The sequence below is a fragment of the Martes martes genome, assembly GCF_963455335.1.
Source record: "Martes martes genome assembly, chromosome: 12".
NCBI classification, from domain to species: domain Eukaryota; kingdom Metazoa; phylum Chordata; class Mammalia; order Carnivora; family Mustelidae; genus Martes; species Martes martes.
The window spans coordinates 35171290-35192511 of NC_137900.1; the positions used below are offsets into that span (position 1 = coordinate 35171290).

The 21222-nt window shown below is 41.1% G+C and overlaps 1 protein-coding gene across 1 annotated transcript in view; it reads right to left on the reverse strand.

Moving 5' to 3' along the window:
• Positions 1–298: 298 nt before the first annotated feature.
• The window catches only part of GLDC (glycine decarboxylase), a 93172-nt gene continuing 72248 nt past the window's right edge, over positions 299–21222 (reverse strand). Inside the window, exons 19-25 of the mRNA XM_080819871.1 lie at positions 20902–21014; positions 19367–19508; positions 16092–16203; positions 8997–9092; positions 4311–4483; positions 2561–2641; positions 299–1001 (exon numbers count right to left, since the gene is read on the reverse strand). Of these exons, the coding sequence (XP_080675997.1) occupies positions 858–1001; positions 2561–2641; positions 4311–4483; positions 8997–9092; positions 16092–16203; positions 19367–19508; positions 20902–21014 (861 nt within the window). The 3' untranslated portion in view covers positions 299–857. The remainder of the gene's footprint in view (positions 1002–2560; positions 2642–4310; positions 4484–8996; positions 9093–16091; positions 16204–19366; positions 19509–20901; positions 21015–21222) is intronic.

Here is a 21222-nt window from a genome sequence, read left to right on the forward strand (position 1 = left end):
TTGCCTTTTGTTTTCCTCCCTTTTTCCTATCTAGAATGGTTATGTGATGTCAATATGCAGCAGCCATCTGAAGACCATGAGGATGATGACAACATGCAAAGGAAGGCACAACAGGAAGACTGAAGGAACACTAGATCTTGGCTTATTATCTCTTGTGTTAGTGTCTAATGAGGAAAAACTGCTAGACAAAACTGATCATGTAAAAATGGCTATTGGGTTGGGTATTCTCATTGCCCTTCAAATCTCTCCGAACCTGGGCTATGTGGAAATAAGATCGAAAAGACAGACCAAGAAGGCATTCTTCAAATTGAAATGCTTTTATTAGAATACTAATAATTGCAGATAAATGCAAACCACACACGTGGAAAACTGAAAACACTAGGAAATGTTACTATAGATTAGGCAAATCAGAGAAAAATTTTCTTCAGTGTATATAAAATGTAAACATTTGCCCTGGGATTCCTCACAGATGGCACAGTCCACAAGGACTTATTTGGAACAAGAATCTATCAGAGTTTATAGTATAACCTCTATCATGTCTCTGAACTTTCTACATGGAAAGTTAAAGTTCCTAGCCCACCCAAAATTTTCTATGCAAAAAACTAAATGGCCCCCAATCAAGGCAACTTGAACATCAACTACTACATACAGAAGCAGCCACTAAGGCATATCAGGCTTCCAGTGAGTTTCCACTCACTGTGCTAATGTTATTTACATTTACCTTGACAGAGATTACAAAAATATACACAGTATATAAACCCCAAGTTGAGTCTGGGATGGAAAATTATACAGTTCTTGCTCATCAAATACTCCAGAGTAAGACATCAAGTCAGTTGCTTGAACTTAGGGAGACAGGACTAAGAAGAGGCCCTCTTCTGTTCAGAAAATGGGGACTCATAAACTTCCATGGGTGGGCAGGTGCAAACCAGGTGCTGATCTCCATAGATGTCATCAATCCGGGCAATGGTTGGCCAGAATTTGTTCTCTGGTTTCACAAAGGGCTGCAAGGGACAGAAGATGGAAATGTTCTGGGGTATTCTGAAACATTTCTCTTGGGGAAAGAAGAGATTACAGTGATGTCCCCACAGCCTAACCCCCAATAAGTGCCCAAAAGTATAAGAAGGTAAAACCCACACTCCTATTTTTATTGCAACACTCCTATTTTTATTGCAACATTATTTATGGTAGCCAAAATATGGAAGCAACCTAAGTGTCCAACAGATGATAAAGACATTGTGTATATATACGTATGCGCACACGCCCATGCGCCCACTCCCACACACACACACAGGAATGTTACTCAGCCATGAAAAAGAATGACAGCTTGCCATTTATAACAACATGGATGGACCTAGAGAGTATTATGCTAAGTGAAATACATCAGAGAAAAACAAGTATCATATGATTTCACTTACATGTATCTAAAAAACAAAAAAGAAACAGAACCATAAGCACAGAGAACTGACAATTGACAGAGGGGAGGGTGTGGGAAATGGGCAAAATGGGTGAAGGGGAGTGGGAGGTACACACTTCCAGGTATGGAATGAATAAGTCAGGGAGATAAAAGGTACAACACGGGAAACAGAGTCAAGAGTATTGTAAGAGCATTTTGTATGGTGACAGATGACAGCTACACTTGTGGTGAACACAGCACAATGTTCCAAGTTGTCAAATCACTATAAGGTATACCTGAAACTAATGTAACATTGTCAACTATATTCCAATACAAAAAAAGCTAAAAGCAACCCCTTTGTTACTGTCCCCCAAAATCCCAACTTTTGACTCTTGTCTCCACCCTGCCAAACAGACTGTAGAGTACCTTTTACATGTAAGAATCAGAAAGGAAACAAAGACTGTATTTGGTGCCTTTGGAGCTATCTCCCTGTTGGATGACAGTAGAAATTTGGCAGGGACTCCTATTTGGTCTTTCTCCACCGTGTACCTGGCAGATTCCCAAATCTATGGCTGACACTCTGACCTCAGACCTCTCAAAACCAATGCCTGTGCTCTGCATCACTTGTCATGACCCATTTAAGAAAGTGTCCCACATAGGGGCACCTGGGCGGCTCAGTCGGTTAAGCATCCAACTCTTGATTTCAGAGCAAGTCATGGTCTCAAGGTCTGAGACTGAGCCCCACATTGGACTCCATGCTCACCGTGGAGTCTGCTTGTACCTCTCTCTCTGTTCCTCCCTACCCCCTGCTCTCTCTCTCTTGCAGTCAAATAAATAAATAAAATCTTTATATTAAAAAAAAGCGGGGCGCCTGGGTGGCTCAGTGGGTTAAAGCCGCTGCCTTCGGCTCAGGTCATGATCCCAGCGTCCTGGGATCGAGCCCCGCATCGGGCTCTCTGCTCAACAGGAAGCCTGCTTCCTCCCTTCTCTCTCTGCCTGCCTCTCTGCCTATTTGTGATCTGTCTGTCAAAAAAAAAAAAAAAAGCATCCCACATATAGTTACTATAACACGGCTGCAAGGATGGGAGCCCTACTGGATCAGCGATGGCCCTTCATACACACATGAACACTACCAGCTGGCGCGTGCAGCTTCAGAGAAGAACTTACAAGTGGGAATGCTGCCACCTCTCTGGAATAAGGCCGATCCCAATGTGAGGATGTGACGCAGGTCAGGGAGTGTGGAGACATCTGAAACAGACACACAGATGGGAAAGGGATCAGACTAGAACACTGCCTTCTCCTCCTGTGCTTTGTTTCAGCCAGTGAGCTGATGGAAGCCCAGGGACACAGGGCTGTTGTTTTGTTTAATTTCAACTTAAGGGGGAAAAATTGATAGGAAACTTTTTATTGTGAAGCATTTCAAATGTCAGAAAGTTATGGTAATATATTAGAACATCTACCACCCAACCAACATAAATCAACATTTTGTCATATTTGCTTAACCTTTTAAAATAACCATTGCAGACAGGCACCTGGGTGGCTGACTCCTTTAGCTAAGTGTCCGACTCTTGGTTTTGGCTCAGATCATGATCTCAGGGTCCTGAGACTGAGCCCTGTGTCAGGCTCCATGCTTAGCTGGGAGTCAGCTTGAATTCTCCCTCTCCCTCTGCCCCTGCCCATCCCCACATGTGCTCACTCACTATCTCAAAATAAAGAAGTCTTTAAAAAAATAAACAGGGGCTCCTACGTGGCTCAGTCAGCTGAGCAGCTGCCTTCAGCTCAGGTCATGAACCACAGGTCCTAGAATCGAGAATCCTGAGTGGGGAGCCTGCTTCTCCCTCTGCCCGCCCCTCCCCCTGCTTGTGCTCTCCTTTTCTGTGTCAAATAAAAAAAAAAAAACCTTGCAGATACAGTTGAGGCTGCCTATATACCCCATCCATCTCATCTCTAACCCTACTCCCCAGTGATAACCACTATGTTGAATTTGGTGTTCACCATGCTGGTTGTTTTTGTACTATTACTGCATATATGCATAAATAGCATATCACAGTTGGGCACATTTTAAAATCTTAGTTATCATCCTGTGAATATTATTCCCCACTTGTTTTTGTAACTCAGTACTATGTTCTTTAGATTTCTACTGCCATTTTTAAAAATAGCCTAAGTCCTTAGAATCAGCAGTATCCACAGAAAAGAGAAGTAATAATAAGCAAGATCCCTTCTCCTGCCAGCCTTTGGCCCAGGTACTCCGCCCTCAGCTGGACACTCTGGAACTTGCCTGAGCTTCCCCAACCACTGTTCTCTGGCTTGGGACCATAATAGCACAACCATACTCTTCACAGTATTTTTAATTCATGACCCCCCACCCCCAGCTTAATGTCTGGACCTAACAAGAGACTTACAGCTCACAAGCTCATAACAAACATGTTTCAGATTTTCTCCAAAATAGGCCATAACATTATAAAAGGCCAAGTACCAATTAGTTGTTCTAAGCGATAACTGCTCCAATATAAGAACTTGTCTTTATCCAGAGTTTGTGAGGTAAATAATCTCACTAGAGTGTATCAAACAGAGACACAGAATGGTAAGACTCCCCAACTACACAGTTCTTCAGCCTCTGCTCCCTCCTTTGGCAACCAGTCAGGTGCATGTGGGAGATATACCTCCCACAAGGACAAAACAATTACATAAACAAAATTTAAACATATCTCAAAACATCCACATTGTGCTTGAGTAACTGCTACCACCGTTGTTCAAGAAGATTTAAATTTGCAAGTAATGAATTTTTTCAGAAGAATCATCTTATTCTAGGCAAGAATAATCTCATCTTCTGATGGGAGTTCAGGAGTTTCTGGCACACTGCCATACCCAATCTTCTCTATGGAACATTTTAGATAAAGTACCAGTGCCTACGCACCTTCAGTGGATTGACCCTGGGGTCAATGCGGCCCTCCTCAATGTCAGCGATTTCCTGACGAATGCTGATCATGGCATCACAGAATCTATCCAGCTCTGCCTTGTCTTCTGACTCAGTAGGCTCAACCATGAGAGTCCCTGCCACCGGCCAGGACATGGTAGGGGCATGAAAGCCTGCGAAGAAAATAGGGGAATTTGTGTCATTAACTTTGACCTCCCCAATTTAGAAGAGAACCTCCCTGTCTTATAATTTATCCTAAGGAAATCACTGGAGAAATATGCTTACATATATAATTTGCATATGTATATGGATTCATCTCAGCACTGTTTATGCAAGAAAAAAGAAAAACAGGGGAAATAAACATCCAACAATAGATGATCGGTTAACTAAGTTTTACAGGGTATCCAAACAATAAATATGCAGCCATTCAAATGTAAGTAAATTTGTATTTGTAAATTGGGTAAACATTAAAAAATATGAAGTAAAAAAAACAAGCTACATAATAATGATATTCCATTTTTATAAAAAAAAGTGACAAAGTATTTATTATGAGGGAAAACACCTTAAAGAATAAATACTAGAATTTTAATAGGGGTTATCACCAAAATATAAACTATTTTTATTTCCTTTGGTTCATAGAATCTATGATGCTTGTGTATTATAGGTAATTAAGAGAAATTAAAATATCATAGCCTATCACAAGTTAAATAACAACATAGCAACCATAAGCCTGAAGTGAGTATTACTCACTTCAAAATAGCAACTAAGAATGACAACACAGATTTTTAATCACACGTACTGGATCAGAGTTTCCAGGTAACCTGTGTACTTAATAAGCATCCACAGATGAGTCTTTTTTTTTAAGATTTTATTTACTTATTTGACAGAGAAAGACACAGCGAGAAAGGGAAAACAAGCAGAGGGAGCGGGAGAGGGAGAAGTAGGCTTCCTGCTGAGCAGGGAGCCTGATGTGGGGCTTGATCCCAGGACCCTGGGATCACGACCTGAGCCAAAGGCAGATGCTTAATGACTGAGCCACCCATGCACATCCCACAGATGAGTCTTAACAGCCAAAGATAAGGAAACTGAGGCTTGACCAGTACACGGAAAGCCTTTTGTCTTTACACTGAATACAGGCTGAAGGTATTTCTGTTTCCAAAAGTTTTCATACGTAAAATGAATCAACAAGACACAGGCTTCAGAGAGATTTCCTGGACAAAGGCCAAAAGCCACCTTTTCCCATTTCTTACCCTTTTTCTATGAAACTGTTAAAAGATGATAAACAGACCCAAAGCTGATATACCTGTCAGTTAAATTTAAATGGTTCCCAAATTCTGATCTGCATAAATCAGATGGGGTGCTTTAGGGTCATGTCTGTGTGCTTGAAGGGACTGTCTCCTCAACATGTTATAAACATTTTCAAACAGTAAGTTGAGAAGACTACAGAGTGAATGAATACCCATATACCATTCACCTAGATTCTAAAATGATGCTGTTTGCTTAATCACGTATGTATTCATTCTTCCACCTTAGTTTTTTTTTTTTTTTAAGATTTTATTTATTTATTTGACAGATCACAAGTAGGCAGAGAGGCAGGCAGAGAGCCCGACAAGGAGCTCGGTCCCAGGACCCTTAGATCATGACCTGAGCCGAAGGCAGAGGCTTTAACCCACTGAGCCACCCAGGTGCCCCTCCACCTTAGTTTTGATGCATTTCAAAGTATGCTTCAGTCATCAGTGCACAGCTCTTTTAAATACTTCAGCATGCATATTATGAACTAGAATTTAGTATTTGTTCACGTGTATTTGTGATAAAATTTACATAAAGTAAAATGCACAAATCTTAAATTATTTAGTTAAGTTTTCACAAAGACATATAACTATGACACTCAAACCAGAAAAGCATTTATTTTTTTAAAAACAAGCTAATCTCATTACCCATTAAGTCCAACCTCAATTTCATGTGTGAGCAAATTCAGCCCAACATATTCTGCTATAGCGGTTCCCGTATCTTAAAACCATCAGAGTTGTCTTAGGAACACAGATTCTTGGATCGTCACCCTGATTCAGGAAGTCCAAAGTAAGGCTCAGAAATCTATGAGTCTTAAAAACTCCCTGGTGACTTTTATTACTACATTTGGAAACTTCTCCCCCAAGGCAGCGTGCTCCATCTTTAGCTGTTAAGACTCATCTGTGGGGTACTTGTTAAATACACAGGTTACCTGGAAACTCTGATCCAGTAGGTGTGATTAAGAATCTGTGTTGTCATTCTCAATTGCTGTTTTGGGGGGTTTTGATGGGTTTTTTGTTTATTTTACTTAGCTATTCATTCATTCTCTCACATTTTTTTAAAAGTTTATCTATTTAAGTAATCTCTACACCCAATGTGGAGCTCGAACTCACGACCCGGAGGTCAAGAGTTGCATGCTCCACAGCCAGCCAGCCAGGCACCTCATTCTCTCACTTACTAAACACGTACGTCCTGAGGCGTTTACAAAGTGCTATGTACCTATACAACCTAGACTTGGGGCAAGTATGGCAATCACCCTATCAAACGTCAAAATAATGTCAAGGTTGGAGATAGACCAAGACTTTGAAGTACTGGGTTGTAACTTCAGTTACAACTTCCTCCTCACCTTCCCTGTCCCTCCCTGTAGATGCTGCTGCTGCCAGACATGTAAGGCAGACAAGAAAGCTCAGAGGTGAATATAGCCTGCGTGAATCTCCCCATCACTCAGTCACTAACCAGAAGGCCACGTCAGGTTACAGGAGCAACCAAGAGATTTTGAGGGAGTAACTGCTAATTTCATTAATGAAAACATTCTCTGGCTTTCCTATTTATTATCAGTATAACTCTGCATAATAAGATCATGCATTCAGGAGAGGAATGAGCCATACATGTGGGACTCCCATTATAATGCACTAGTGAAACTATTACATTTTTGAAGCTTTCACTTTTCTTATTAAAAGAAGTTATTCAAATTATTAAAATTCAGGTAGAACTCCACACCCACTGAAAGGCAAAGTTCTCCCCACCTTAGCCTGAGAATAGAAGTGTCTTTGATATTATTGATAATGGCACTAAAACATATATTTCAATAAGGACTGTGCTGAATGAACATCCACTAATTCACGAAGGGCCTGTGTCTTTCAAAATTCTTCCCAGAAAACTGCAGTGTCTTTATGAAACCATATTCCTATGGTGGAAGAAATTCTTCATAAGGTGAAGGAAGCCTACTTCTTCATCTATAGAAACAGTTAAAACAGCTATGCCACAACTGAGGTGCTTGTAACACTCAAATGCCATTCATTGGTCTCGAACACTTCTATTCGTTACCTGCTCTACTCTCTTCACCATTATATCAACTTATCTCTTCATGGACCCCTTTGTTTACCAAGAGTGGAAAAGGAGTAAGAATTTACCAGAAAGATAAGCAAGACAAAACACACATACAAAAAAACAAATAATCCAGTTAAAAGAAGGCAGAAGACATGAACAGACACTTCTGCAAAGAGGACATCCAAATGGCCACAAGATACATAAAAAAGATGCTTGACATCACTCATTATCAGGGAAATGCAAATCAAAACTCTAAGATATTACCTCATAACTGTCAGAATGGCTAAATTAAAAAACACAAGAAACAACAAATGTTGGTGATGATGTGGACAAAAAGGAACCGCCTAGCACTGTTGGTGGAAATGCAAGCTGGTGCAGCCACTCTGGAACACAGCATGGAGCATCCTCAAAAAGTTAAAAATAGAGCTACCCTATGACCCAGCAATTGCACTAGTAGGTATCTACCTAAAGGACACAAAACTACTGATTCAAAGGGACATGTGCACCCAGTATTTAGCGCAGCACTATCAGCAATAGCCAATTATGGCAAGAGCCCAAATGTCCACCAACTGAAGAATGGATAAAGAAGATGTTGTGTATGAAGTATTATTCTGCCATAAAAAAGATTAAAATCTTGCCATTTGCAACAACACAGATGGGAGTTAGAGAGTATAATGCTAAGCAAAATAAATTAGTCACAGAAAAACAAATATCATATGATTTCACCCATATGTGGAATTTAAGAAACAAAACAAATGAACAAAGAGGGGAAAAAAGAGGGATAGGCAAACCAAGAAACAGATTCTTAACTACAGAGATCAAACTGATGGTGACCAGAGGGGATGTGGGGGAGATGTGTGAAATAGGTGCTGGGAATGTACACTTATCGTGATAAGCACTGAGTAATGTATGGAAATGTTGAATCACTACATTGTACACCTGAAACTGACAAATACTGTATGTTAACTCTAATGGAGTTTAAATTAAAAACTTAATCAAAAATGTAAAAAAAATAAAGAAATATAGGAAACAGCAGCCATTTTCTTTAGAGTTTTTAATTATGTTAACTACAAAGACTTCTTTTCTCGGATGCCAATCAACTCAGGATATATGATTTAATATCTTTTGAAGGGTATTACCAATGCAGTCATAGGGAAAGTGTTTTCTCATCATTTTGAAGGTTGCCTAGAACCCAGTGCTTACCGTTTAGCCAATGGATCAGTTTATTATGGTGCCTGCACATATGGTTAGTACCTTAAGGAAGTGGCCCATAGCCAGCATTGAAAACTGCATGAATGTCAAAAATCTGAGTTGCCCTAAAGGAGTTGCTCCCACAAGGTCACTCACCATAATCCTGAAGCCTCTTGGCCACATCCACAGCTTCAATATTTGCAGACTTTTTGAAGGGCCTCGTATCCAAAATAAATTCATGAGCCACATAACCTGGAAAATTGTTTCAGCTCAAGATTAGCATCAGCTTGTTTTACCCAAGCAAATGAACAAATAAATCAGCTTTTTAACACATATCAACAAAGTACCAAGAAGCCATGGTCACTTGCCAAACTTATTGCTGGCAACAAAGACCTCATCTACTTTATCAAACATAAAATATAAAAATAATTGTAAAAATAAAGATGTTTTTAACACGTCAGGTCAATGTGTCCAATCCTCAGTGCACAACACACCCCTGAGCCAAAAGGCTGATGGGAGCTGGGACTCAGGTGCCGATGTACTGCTGCAGGATTTGCCTAGAGATTCCTGGGGGTGAGATTTCTTCTACTCTGTGGTTATAAAATCTACTTCCAAAAGTTAAACATATCATCACGGGCCTGACCCTTTTATTACAAAATTATTTCTGGAGGGCGCCTGGGTGGCTCAGTGGGTTAAGCCGCTGCCTTCGGCTCGGGTCATGATCTCAGGGTCCTGGGATCGAGTCCCGCGTCAGGCTCTCTGCTCAGCAGGGAGCCTGCTTCCCTCTCTCCCTCTCTCTCTGCCTGCCTCTCTGTCTACTGTGATCTCTCTCTGTCAAATAAATAAATAAAATCTTTAAAAAAAAAAAAAAGAAACAAAATTATTTCTGGAGCTAAAGATACACTGACACTGTTTTCAGGAACTCTGCCCGCAGCATCAAATAACTTTCTTCTGAGTCTATGTAAATATATAGTAAACCTATATCTGTAGGGCGCATACGTAATCGTATGTGATTCTTCAAAGGGGCTCCTGGGATTTTGGTTTCAGGCTTCAAGCTGAGAATCAGAAACTGGGGCTGTCAAACGCCACACCACAAGTGGCAAGAAGCTGAAGAAGCCAAAGGCTCTGGAAGTCAGTTCACTTTGCTCTAGTCCTTGCACTAATGGCCCTCCAGGCCCAGGCTGCTATCTCCTCAGCATGAGCTATCTGATCACCCACACGTCAGCAGGAATAAGTCATCAACTAAGTCAGCATTTTCATAAATAGAACAACATTTCGGGGGGCATCCAAATTCCATGGCTCACACAACTGATGAGTTTACTTCTAAGAAAGTATCTGCTCCTGAGATAATAATGTACACCTTCTTCTTAACCTACTTTTCCTGAATCTCAGCAAACAATGAATCTTACTTATAAATACAGAGTCGACATAATTCCTCAAGCCTGAGAACAGCTTCAGTCATTAATAATAGCCCCTGAGACCATCTGTAACTGCTCTGCTTCTTATGTAATGACTAGGCAAGAAAGGACTGGTTTTGTTAGAAAACGAAAGTATGAGAACCTGAACCTTTAAATATACTATCACTGAGTTATTTTTAAAATATTCTTTCTAACAATGATGGGGATTAAATTTGTAGGAAGTGGGATTCCAAAGTACAAGGCTGTATTCCTAGCTAGGTAGTCAGGGAGGAAAAGGTACCTAAAAGGAGCGACCAGTTGGAGTACCGGGTGGGGCAGGGGCGTGGGCGTGGCCGGGGAGGATGGGAATTGTGAGATCTTTTAAGTCTAGAAATCCTAAATACAAAATTGTCCCTACCCCATTTTGGTAGACCAGCCTCAACCTTTAACCTTTCTTCTCTGAGCCTCTGGGAGCTACCCCAGCACTGTGACAGTGACCCAAGAAAGAAGGCTAACGGAACTCACTGCTCTGAAGGATGCTCTGTGGGCCGAAGGGGAAGAGGGACACATGATGGAGGAAAGGAGTCACTCCCGCCGGCAGGCAGAGGGCAGTCTTCCAAAGAGAAGTTCAGTCAGGCGGAGCCCTGCCCGGTACTGTTAACACAAAGCTCGCGTCTGCAGGGCCCCCACCACAGCCAGGCGGTTTGGAAAGAGCTCCATTTTCAAAATAAGGTTCAGATGTTATTTTCTAAATCCATATCCTAAGGTGTTCAAATGGAAACAGTGTAATTTCAGAGTATCTCTCTCTCTCTGTGTACTTGAGCCCTGAAGGGGGTGAAACTGATTCTTGGTGGCTGTTAGAGGCCAGATCCCAAGATGTTCATCTTTGTTTATATTTTTTAAAGAGAAAAGATACACGAACCTCCTATGGTATATGGTGAGTCAGGGCAATTTGAAGTAGAAATTACATAAACTGATCAGCACAAGTTTTAATTTCCTCTGGAGTTGATGCTCCTGCTGGGCCTAACCATGACTAGCTGAGAGTCTGAAAAGATACCAAGTTAAAGGACCAAGGAGGGGAGGGTGGCATGATGGAAAACCAAAATAAAAGTGGCTTGGCTCTAAGCTCCGCATCCTCAGAGTGACTGCCTAAACAATATATGGAACTCACTGACTAATTGCTCATAAAGCTTATTAGGAGGGCAATCAGGGCTTGGTCAAGCTTTTCAGTTGCAATCCAGGGACCATAACGAATAGAATCAAAACTGCAAAACTGAATGTTTCCTTGGAAATGAGGTCGGGTAGGTGGGGCCTCTGGCCTCAGGAGGGTCACTTCCTGGCCTGGGATGTGTAGGCCCATCCCCTGAGGCTCATGTCTGCCCATAAAGGCCACTGGGAAACCAACTGAGGAACAGGAATTTCCAGGCAGTGTTAGGTTTGTCTGAGGTCAAAAAGGGATAGGCATTTAAGAAATTAAAACCTAAATAAAACTGGGATACTAATAAAGTTGCCTACTCCACTGACAGAAATTCCATTTAGATCCGTAAGCTTAGCCTCCCACAAGAGTAGACATCTATGAATTTTTTAAATTCCTCCTTTAAAAAAAGGTACCATCTTAAAACAAAAAACACTCAACTGGATGTTTTTCTTTTCTTTCTTTCTTTTTTTTTTTAAGATTTATTTATTTATTTATTTGACAGAGAGAGAACACAAGTAGGCAGAGAGGCAGGCAGAGAGAGAGTGGGGAAGCAGACTCCTCACGGAGCAGAGAGCCCGATGTGGGGCTCGATCCCAGGACCCCGGGATCATGACCTGAGCTGAAGGCAGAGGCTTTAACCCACTGAGCCACCCAGGCACCCCTATTTTTCAATAAATAAGAATTTATCATTAAAACAAACAAAAAAAAATACCATTCTACCTGAGGTAATTCCTTTCTTTCCTCATCCTAAATACTACTGCTTTTCCCCCAACCCAATTCTTGCCTGTCACTTCCTTACTTCAGAAAACCATAAGCCTCAGTGGTTTAGCTGGTATTTTCAAATCTCTCAAAGAAATAGTTCATAAAGGGAAGCCTGGAGTTCATTAAAATTATTGCCTCATAGTCATCTGTAATTCCAAAGTCCTTTATATAGAACTAGTAAATATGATTAAGATGAATAACGGTCTTTTAAATTGCCATTAGACATGTTGGAATACAATGTGTTTATTAAGAACATTTCTATTTGGGGCCCTCAGGAGGTGTGGTGATAATTCTTTTCTAGGCCCTGGAATACTCAGCTTCAAATTATATAATGAATGTGTTTACCAGACCAAACATGAGACAATTTTTTATTTCATGAACTTTGGGATTAGGTAATAAAATCTGTAATCACCAATATATCTCTGCGTGGGATGAGAAATACAATTTATTATTTAATTCTGGGATAAAATGTCAAAACAAATGGAAATTGCATCTATCATTTTGTGCTGCAAATCCCCTAGGACTGAGACCGTCTCTGCTTAAAGCAGCCACTCAAATGCTAAGCTCATGGTAGGCACCTGAGAAACGCTTGTTCACTTTCTCTGCTAGACTGCCACTGTATCCCCATGCAGTCCAGGTACTTGCCTTTTTTTTTTTTTTTTTTGATCACATGCATTCTTGCTTTAAAAAACTAAACTTCAGACTGCACAACTGTGTGAACACACTAAAAATCGTGAATCGTACATTTAAAGTGGGTCATTTGTATAGTATATGAATTCTGCCTCAATGAAGTTTTCAAATAAAGTTAATCATAAGTAAATTTCAAATACCTTAAAAAAAAAAACAGAAAAAAATCCTAAAGCTTTTCAATTAAAGCAAAAAGATCATTTTTTCAACGACCAGAATGACAAAGATACTTTGTTTTTGTTGGTGGTGTCTTTTCAGCCTGGCACCTGGTATTCACTAGGCCCTCTTGTGATGGTCACTTCATATGCTATTAGCATGAAATAAAGTGATACAAAGTCTCTGTGGGGACAACCAGGCCACACATACCAAGTGCTTAAATGCATTCATTCTCTGAGATAGCAATTTTTCTTCCACAGCTCTAACCTCAGGAAATAATCAGAAATGTTTTTTAAAAATCTAAATAAAAAAGATATTTGTTACAGCATTGTTACAAATGTAAAGCAAACAACTAGGGGGAAAACATTACAGGATTACCTAGATCCTGGTATATCCATATAACAGAATCAACGTAGCTACTTTCAAATAACATTTAATGACAAGGGGAAATGATCACAATACAAGATAAGTTAAAAAACAGGACACAAACTGTATTTGTAATGTGATTTCAATGGTCTAAATGTAAAAGAAGAAATATAGCAAAATATTAATTGTGGTTATGTCTGCTTGACGAAACCATGGATCATTTATATTTCTTTCCTCATGGTTTTTATCTTCCCAATTTTTTTGTTGAGCATACACAAATTACTTATATATGCAGACAAACAAATACTTAATCTAATCCTGAAAGGCCAATACATAAGCAGGATGCATGGAGCTCTGTTTGAATGAATTAATTAGTACCTCTTGTAGATGCTTCAATACCCACCTCAGAAGCATTTTACTGTATTGCTTAGAGATGTATTGTCCACAACTTTCTTTCCTAATCTCTGGGGAGCATTCCTTTTTTTTTTTTTTTTTTTTTAAGATTTTATTTATTTGACGCAGGCAGAGAGAGAAAGGGAAGCAGGCTCCCCGCTGAGCAGAGGGCCCGATGCGGGGCTCAATCCCAGGACCCTGGGATCATGACCTGAGCCGAAGGCAGAGGCTTTAACCCACTGAGCCACCCAGGCGCCCTCTGGGGAGCATTCCTAACCAGAGCTTCTAGTTATTTAGCTCTTTTCTATTTTCAAACTCCAGAACTAACCCTTTCAAAACATATTTTTAAGGCAAGTCCGAGATATATACTTCACCTGAGCTGGAGAAACAAAGAGTCAGAACGGCCTCCTTCTTGTGGCCCAAGCTGCTTATTGACTGCTGTCTCTCTGCTCCAAGCTCCAAGTCCCCATCCGTCCCTGTCTCTGATTCTGTGCCCACAGCCAACGTGCTGCCTATCTACCTGGCTCTTAGCACCCTCTCCTCCCATCACCTCCAGGATGACTTTGTTCACCCATCTATTATTCCTTCTGTCATAGCTTCGCTTTCCCCTCTTCAATTCCTTTTCTCTGGCAGTTTAAAATCATGTTCTTTTCTTATTTCAAAACAAAACTGCATCCTATTGGAGCAGCTCCCACCTGTCCCCTGCCTTCACTACCAAACTCCCCCAAACCATGAATGCCTCTCCCTTCTTTTCCCCACCCTCAGTCCATTTCTCAGCTCTCTCCATTTGGCATCTGCCTTATCATTTTTGTCCTAATTCTTTCAAAGGTGACCAAAATGTTCATAATTGTTAAAGGCAAGGTTCTTTTTAAGACTCATGTCATAAGACCAGTCTGTTTCTGCTGTGCAACACTGCATACATTTATGGTTGGCCAGGCATGACTGACAGGTATAGGTGCTAGAGAGTGGAAGCAGGCACAGTGTTTATCCTGCAGGAGTTCAAGGTCCGATGGAGAGAGCCAGACAAGAAACTGAGAGGGAGAAATCTTCAGTCGTGGAGAGAACAAGGGAAGGAGTAGTTCTCTCTGCCAGGAAAAGAGGGCTTCAGGGAGGAGGTGAAGCCAGGACAGAGACACACAGGACAAGCAGGGGCTTTTCTTGGGAGAGGTACTGTGACAAATGCAGAGGCCCTACGGCTGCCTCAAGCACGGAACCCTCCCTCACCAGGTACTCCTTTCCTGCTCATCCCTGTTAATGTAGCCATCTGTTTGACAGGTTTTGCTCTAGTTTCTCAAAACTCTTTTCTTGGGTTTCACCATTTCTAAGAGTCTGCTCGTAGAGTCTGTGCCCAAAGCCAAATTTCTGCAGATCTGTCTGGCTCCATCTCCTCCCCATCTTCCAGGGTGACTTTGTTCCCCCTTCTATTATTCCAACTATTATACCTCTATTATCAGAGTTAAGAGGCTTACACAGAAATTCTCTTCACACTCAAATAACCAGTAACTAAGTCCTATTGATTCTACTTCTAATAGGATGTTCATCCCCTGCCAATTTTCTTAATGACTTTATCATTCTCCTAATCCTGTCATTCCCCAGATCAAAAAACCTTTCATGGCTGTCATCTGGCTCAAGGGTAAAGCTAAGAGCCTTCTGAGACCTTCAAGGCCCCAAGCTGCCTCTCCAGCTTCATTCTTCATCTGTTTCCTTTTCTCCTATCCCATCCATCAACCCCGGCCAAAGCCTCCCACCACCTAGACAATTCTGGCTTGCTGCAGTCTATGTTTACTGGGGTCTGCTCCTCTCTCATCCAGGTTCACCTCAAGGGGCTCCTCCCAGAAGTCTCTCCCAATTACTCTGCCCCTCCTCTGTCCAGTCTGAATTACTCCACTCTTCTAGAGGCATTCCCATAGCACTTTGTGAGGTAATGAGCTCTCAATATTTATGTATGCATCTCTCAGTGGGTGTGGCTCCTTGTGGACCTGGGCTGTGTACACTAACTGCATCACACGGTGATGCCTTCCAAATACTAATACTAATACTAATAATAATTATAATAATTATATTATATATATTACATATTATATATTATATAATAATAATAATAATCCAAATCCAAATACTAATACTAATACTCCTAAGCTGTTCACTAAATAGAAGTTATTTCCAAAAAATCTATGCTTTTCTCTGGTATATGCTAAGAAACGGAAGTTTCCTACCCACTGTAGAAAACCATTAGGTCAAACTTGGTCAAGAAAAAAACCAAGGTGATGGTAAACTAAGGTTGATACTTGCCTCTTGCACCCCGGAAAAGGATTCTATAGTGTTTTTCTAATCGCTTGGCCATGTAGTTGGCGTTTAATATAGCAATTTCTGTGGCCTCTTTAAGACCCTTGCCTCCCATCATCTGCAACAGAGAGAGAAAGAGTCATCAACCACAGAATAAGTCAAACTAATGGACACCAATCAAAGACACCCCCAAATAAATCTGACTTACAAAGGGAATCAGCCCACTATCACTCTGGATTATAGATGGGTATAAAATTCCAACAAGGAGGTCTGCCAGTCTTTTCTAAGCCTGAAAAAAGTTTTAGTTTTCTCCTTGGAACATAACTTTATATTTCTTATAAAAATAACAAAGTAGTAACAAAGTAACAACAAGGAACAAAGTAACAAAGCTTACAACAGGGTAAAATTGGCTGCTGACTGTGTTTTATCTAAGGAAGAAAAAAGAATAAGAGACCTTTTTTTTTTAAAGATTTATTTATTTATTTATTTGACAGACAGAGATCACAAGTAGGCGGAGAGGCAGGCAGAGACAGAGAGAGGAGGAAGCAGGCTCCCTGCTGAGCAGAGAGCCCCATACGGGGATCGATCCCAGGACTCTGGGATCATGACCTGAGTCGAAGGCAGAGGCTTTAACCCACTGAGTCACCCAGGTGCCCCAGAATAAGAGACTCTTGATCACAAGAAATAAACTGAGAGTTGCTGGAGGAAAGGAAGGTGGAGGGATGGGGTAACTGGGTGATGGACATTGGGAGGGTATATGTTGTAATGAGCACTGGGTGTTATATAAGACTAATGAGTCACAGACCTATACCTCTGAAACAAATTAATATATGTTAATTAACTGAATTTAAATTAAAAAAAGAAAAGGAAAAATTTAAATTAAAAAAAGAAAAGGAAAAAATAAAGAGGAAAAAGCATCTTAGATTACATGCACTTGGGAGAGCTTATGTTTGTTTACTGTGAATTTGAAATGTCTTGGTAATTGCCAGAAATTTCGTGCGATCTTGACCCAAATCCCCCCTGAATCAATTCTGTACGGTTTGTCTTATAGTTGTCTATACTCAGGGTCATTTATATGTTTAACAACAGCCAGAGTTGATATTATCCTTTTCTGATAGTTTCTAAATCCCTGTGGTTACACAGGGTGAACATTGTCACCAGCAAAGAGCTTAAAATCAAGATTGCACCAATTTTTATTGTTGACATTCTTTCCAGAATACCTCATGTATGATGGAGGCTTGGTATATATTAAATACATAATTTGTATCAAGCACATGAGAAAGCATCAAATAAAACAGTGACACCAATGTCCAAAGTAAGGAGAGGACATATCTTGCCAAGCTGGAAAAAGAAGGGTTACCAGAGTATGAGTCAGAACTTGAGGGGAAATCTAAAAATGGGTGGAATTTGGAGAGGCAAAAAGAAAGTGGAAGGAGCTCCAGGTGATAAGAATGACAAAAACCATGGCAGCGTGGAAGTGAAGGCACAGGGCTGCAGTCTGCGGGCTACTGCAGAGGTGGTGGGCTGGGACAATCCTCTTATAAGATGCAAACCTTTGCTATGAAGAACTTGGATTTGCTCAGCCAGTCAATGGCTCTCAACTCATGGGTCACCTGGAAAGTTTGATGACCCAAGCCCTACCTCCCATATGCTAAATTTGATTCCCTCTGGGATGGGGCCTAGGCATGTGCATTTTGGGAAGAATCGCCTAAGGATTCTGTGTAGGCTAATAAGACTGAGCAGTAAAGGCAAAAGGAAACCAGAAGATAATCTGGGCCATTAGGGGAATCCTGCTGTACTACAGAGTGTCCAAGATGGACTGAAGCAGGGAAAGAAGGTAGTTCTAGAGCCTAGGCAACAGCCTGAAATAAAGAGAGGGGTCAAGGTCAGAGGGGTAGTTTAAAACCTATTTTATTTATTTCATTTATAACAGAGATTATAAATGTCTGGTATTCCTGGCATATGGCCAAACCAGACTTGGGACATTATTTTCTGTTATGTGGGAAATACTCTCTAACTCAAATATATCATAATAAATAATCCAGAGCCCGCATCGGGCTCTCTGCTCAGCAGGGAGCCTGCTTCCCCCTCCCTCTCTGCCTACTTGTGATCTCTGTCTGTCAAATAAATAAATAAAATCTTTAAAAAAAAATACAAAAAAAAAAAAAGAATCATAAATGCTGCACTGTTTCAAAGTAACAGCCAGCCCCAGAGAGCCATTCAACATGACTTGCATAGCTGAGTTTTGGAGTCTTATTTCACTAGAAGCCACTCTTCCTTTAAGGAGGGAAGCCAGTTTGGGAATGCTGCTTAATTAGCTGCTGAACAAGTGTTCCTATCCAATGCACGGCCTTGTCAGCCCAGGAGGTGGGCAGGCCCATTTGAACAAGAGCTGTATAAAATAAACTCTGGCTCTAGAGTTTTTTGGAGAAACACAAAGGAAAGCTGTTCTCTAACAAAGTCTAATTACCCCATAGAGTTATAGTTCCACAGGCTCTAAAGGGCAAAGAGCTTTGGGAAACTACCACATAAGCAAATTTCTGCTATTTTTTAGTCTTATCCTCAAGGTACCTAAGAAATATAAAGCAACATGAGATTTATTCCTAAAGATTTACCTCAGGATTTCAACCAAGTGTAATAATTAGTACATGCACTGTTTTTCACTTGCAAGAGGCTATACAAATCCTACAGGAAACTAAAATGATGTAGCCAGAACATCCATATGACTCATGGAACTTAACTTGGTCTGGAAAAACATATCTGGCATGTCTAGTTTCTGTGATGTTAAACCCACTATGAGAACCCAAAGGAAATAGCACTGTGAGAAGAGATGAAATAAAATTTATCTCATCCCTTTAAGAAGGTTTCTTCCACCTAAGTCAGCAATATTCACTGAACCACATCTCAGAGATCATGGATTTCTTCTTCTTCTTTTTTTTAAAGATTGTATCTATTTATTTATTTGGGGGGTAGGAGCAGAGGGAGAGACAATCTGTAGCTGACTCTGACTGAGTGCAAGAGAGAGAGAGAGAGAGAGACGGGGGGAGGGGCAGAGGGAGAGACAATCTGTAGCAGACTCTGAGCTGAGTGCAGAGCCCCATTTGGGACTCGATCTCATAACCACAAGATCATGACCTGAGCTGAAACCAAGAGTTGGACACTTAAGCAACTGAGCTACCCAGGCACCCCTGGATTTCTTCATTCTTAAGTCAAGGAGAAAGTCTTAGTTTCCCACCCACATATCACATCCCCCACCTGCCTAATACAGTCACAGGCCTTACCTTAATATAGGCCCACGAAATGGGCAAGATGGAACTGGAGCCCCATGGGGCTGCACTAACAGTACCCACAGGTCGATCATCCTCACTTGGCTTTACTGAGATGATGGGATGACTGGGCAGAAAAGGGGCAAGATGCTTCTTCCTGTTATTTTTAAACACAAATTCAGAAGATATAATGAAAAGATCCAGACCAAACAAACAGGCAAGTGCTAAGCCCTCTCCGAAAGTTCTATTCCTAGTAGAGGAACTCAGAGTGGAGAGGACCTGACACTTGCTAAGAAACAGATGTTCAGGAAGTATTCCTTCCTTCCTCCTCTTCACAAGCCATCAGTGTCCCAGTGGCTCACCAGAGAACTATGGCAGATGACTTGGCAGATAGGCAGCCGTGAAATAGCTTGCAATGAACTCACCAGGATGTGGGGACCTCCCAGCCCCACGCCCCACATTCTTTCCCGAGGCATCTAAGGGACAGAGAGTGCTGCTGAGAGGGAGCCCCATGGGCCTAAACATCAGAGGCCAGCACCGAACATCACTATCCCACCTCCCCACAGCTGAGGTACTGAGGCGACCCCACTAGTTACAAATAATAATAATCAAAAAGAAAAACAGGAAAAACCAAGAGGGCCAGGCTCCCAGCAACCTGAAGTCTGGGCCCTTTGGTCCATTTTTGGAAAACTGAAGAAACTCAGGAAATGGCTACTCAGCATCATTTTCACAAGATGATTCAACTTCGCAGTGTAAAAAGTTATCAACAGCTACGAGACATTCCTTTCGTGTTATTCTGACCTCATCTAATTATTTCTAGTATTAAGGTCTGTTTCCTTCTGACTTCTCTCAGATGTAGTAAGAATCCAGCCTGCAAAGTGTTTAACACTTTACATCCAACTCACTTCTTTCTTTTTCTTTCTTTGTTGAGAACATCTAATTTCTACTCTTAGCAAATGTCAAATATACAATACAGTGTTATCAATGGTAATCAACATGTTTTACATGTTACACATCTTATAACTTAAAGTTTATACCCTTTACCAACCTCTCCCTATCCAACCCCCTGCTCTCCAGCCCCTGGCAAGCAATTTTTTCCTATGAGTTCCTTCTGTTACTGATAGATAATTCACTTTCAACATAACCATCAGCTGATTTCTTTTTTAAAAAGAATGAATAAAAAGAAAAGCTTCTTGGAAATCTATTAAAGTCTAAGGGACACTTGCAGGTGCTAATATTCCAGTTCAGATATATAATGCCTCAATAAACTCCCTATTCATTGCTCTGCTAATAAACGGCTCTGTCTACACATGACTAGGAGCTTAGTGTGGCCAATCGAGCACTATGGTTAATAAAATCTACTTATGCTCCTCTTTGGACATCCCCTTAATCACCCTTCTCACTGCTTCTCTCCCAGCCCCTACAAGCACACTAGATATGAAGGTGTCCATGACACCTGAAGACCTTGATGAGAAGAACAGCAAATTTGGGGGCATTCTTTCATTTTTAAGTCTCTAAAACCTTCCTGAAACAAGCAGCTCAGAACTCACACGCCGATGGGCCCCATGCCAGGGCCGCCTCCTCCATGGGGAATGCAGAAGGTCTTGTGAAGATTTAGGTGTGAGACATCAGACCCAAAATCTCCAGGACGACAGATTCCCACCTACCACAAAGGGAAAGAGCCAAAATCAAAAGTCAAGAGCTTGAAATGGTGCTCTGGAAAGGTGGCCATTCTATTTACTGCGGCCTCTCCCTTTAGAGGAAAAGGCAGGCAGAGCTGTTCACAGAAATTTTCTCAATACTGGCCAAGTTCTGCAGTCAAAACCTCACATCCCACAGGCAGCCTGGCTTATAGTTTCTATGGAAACAGC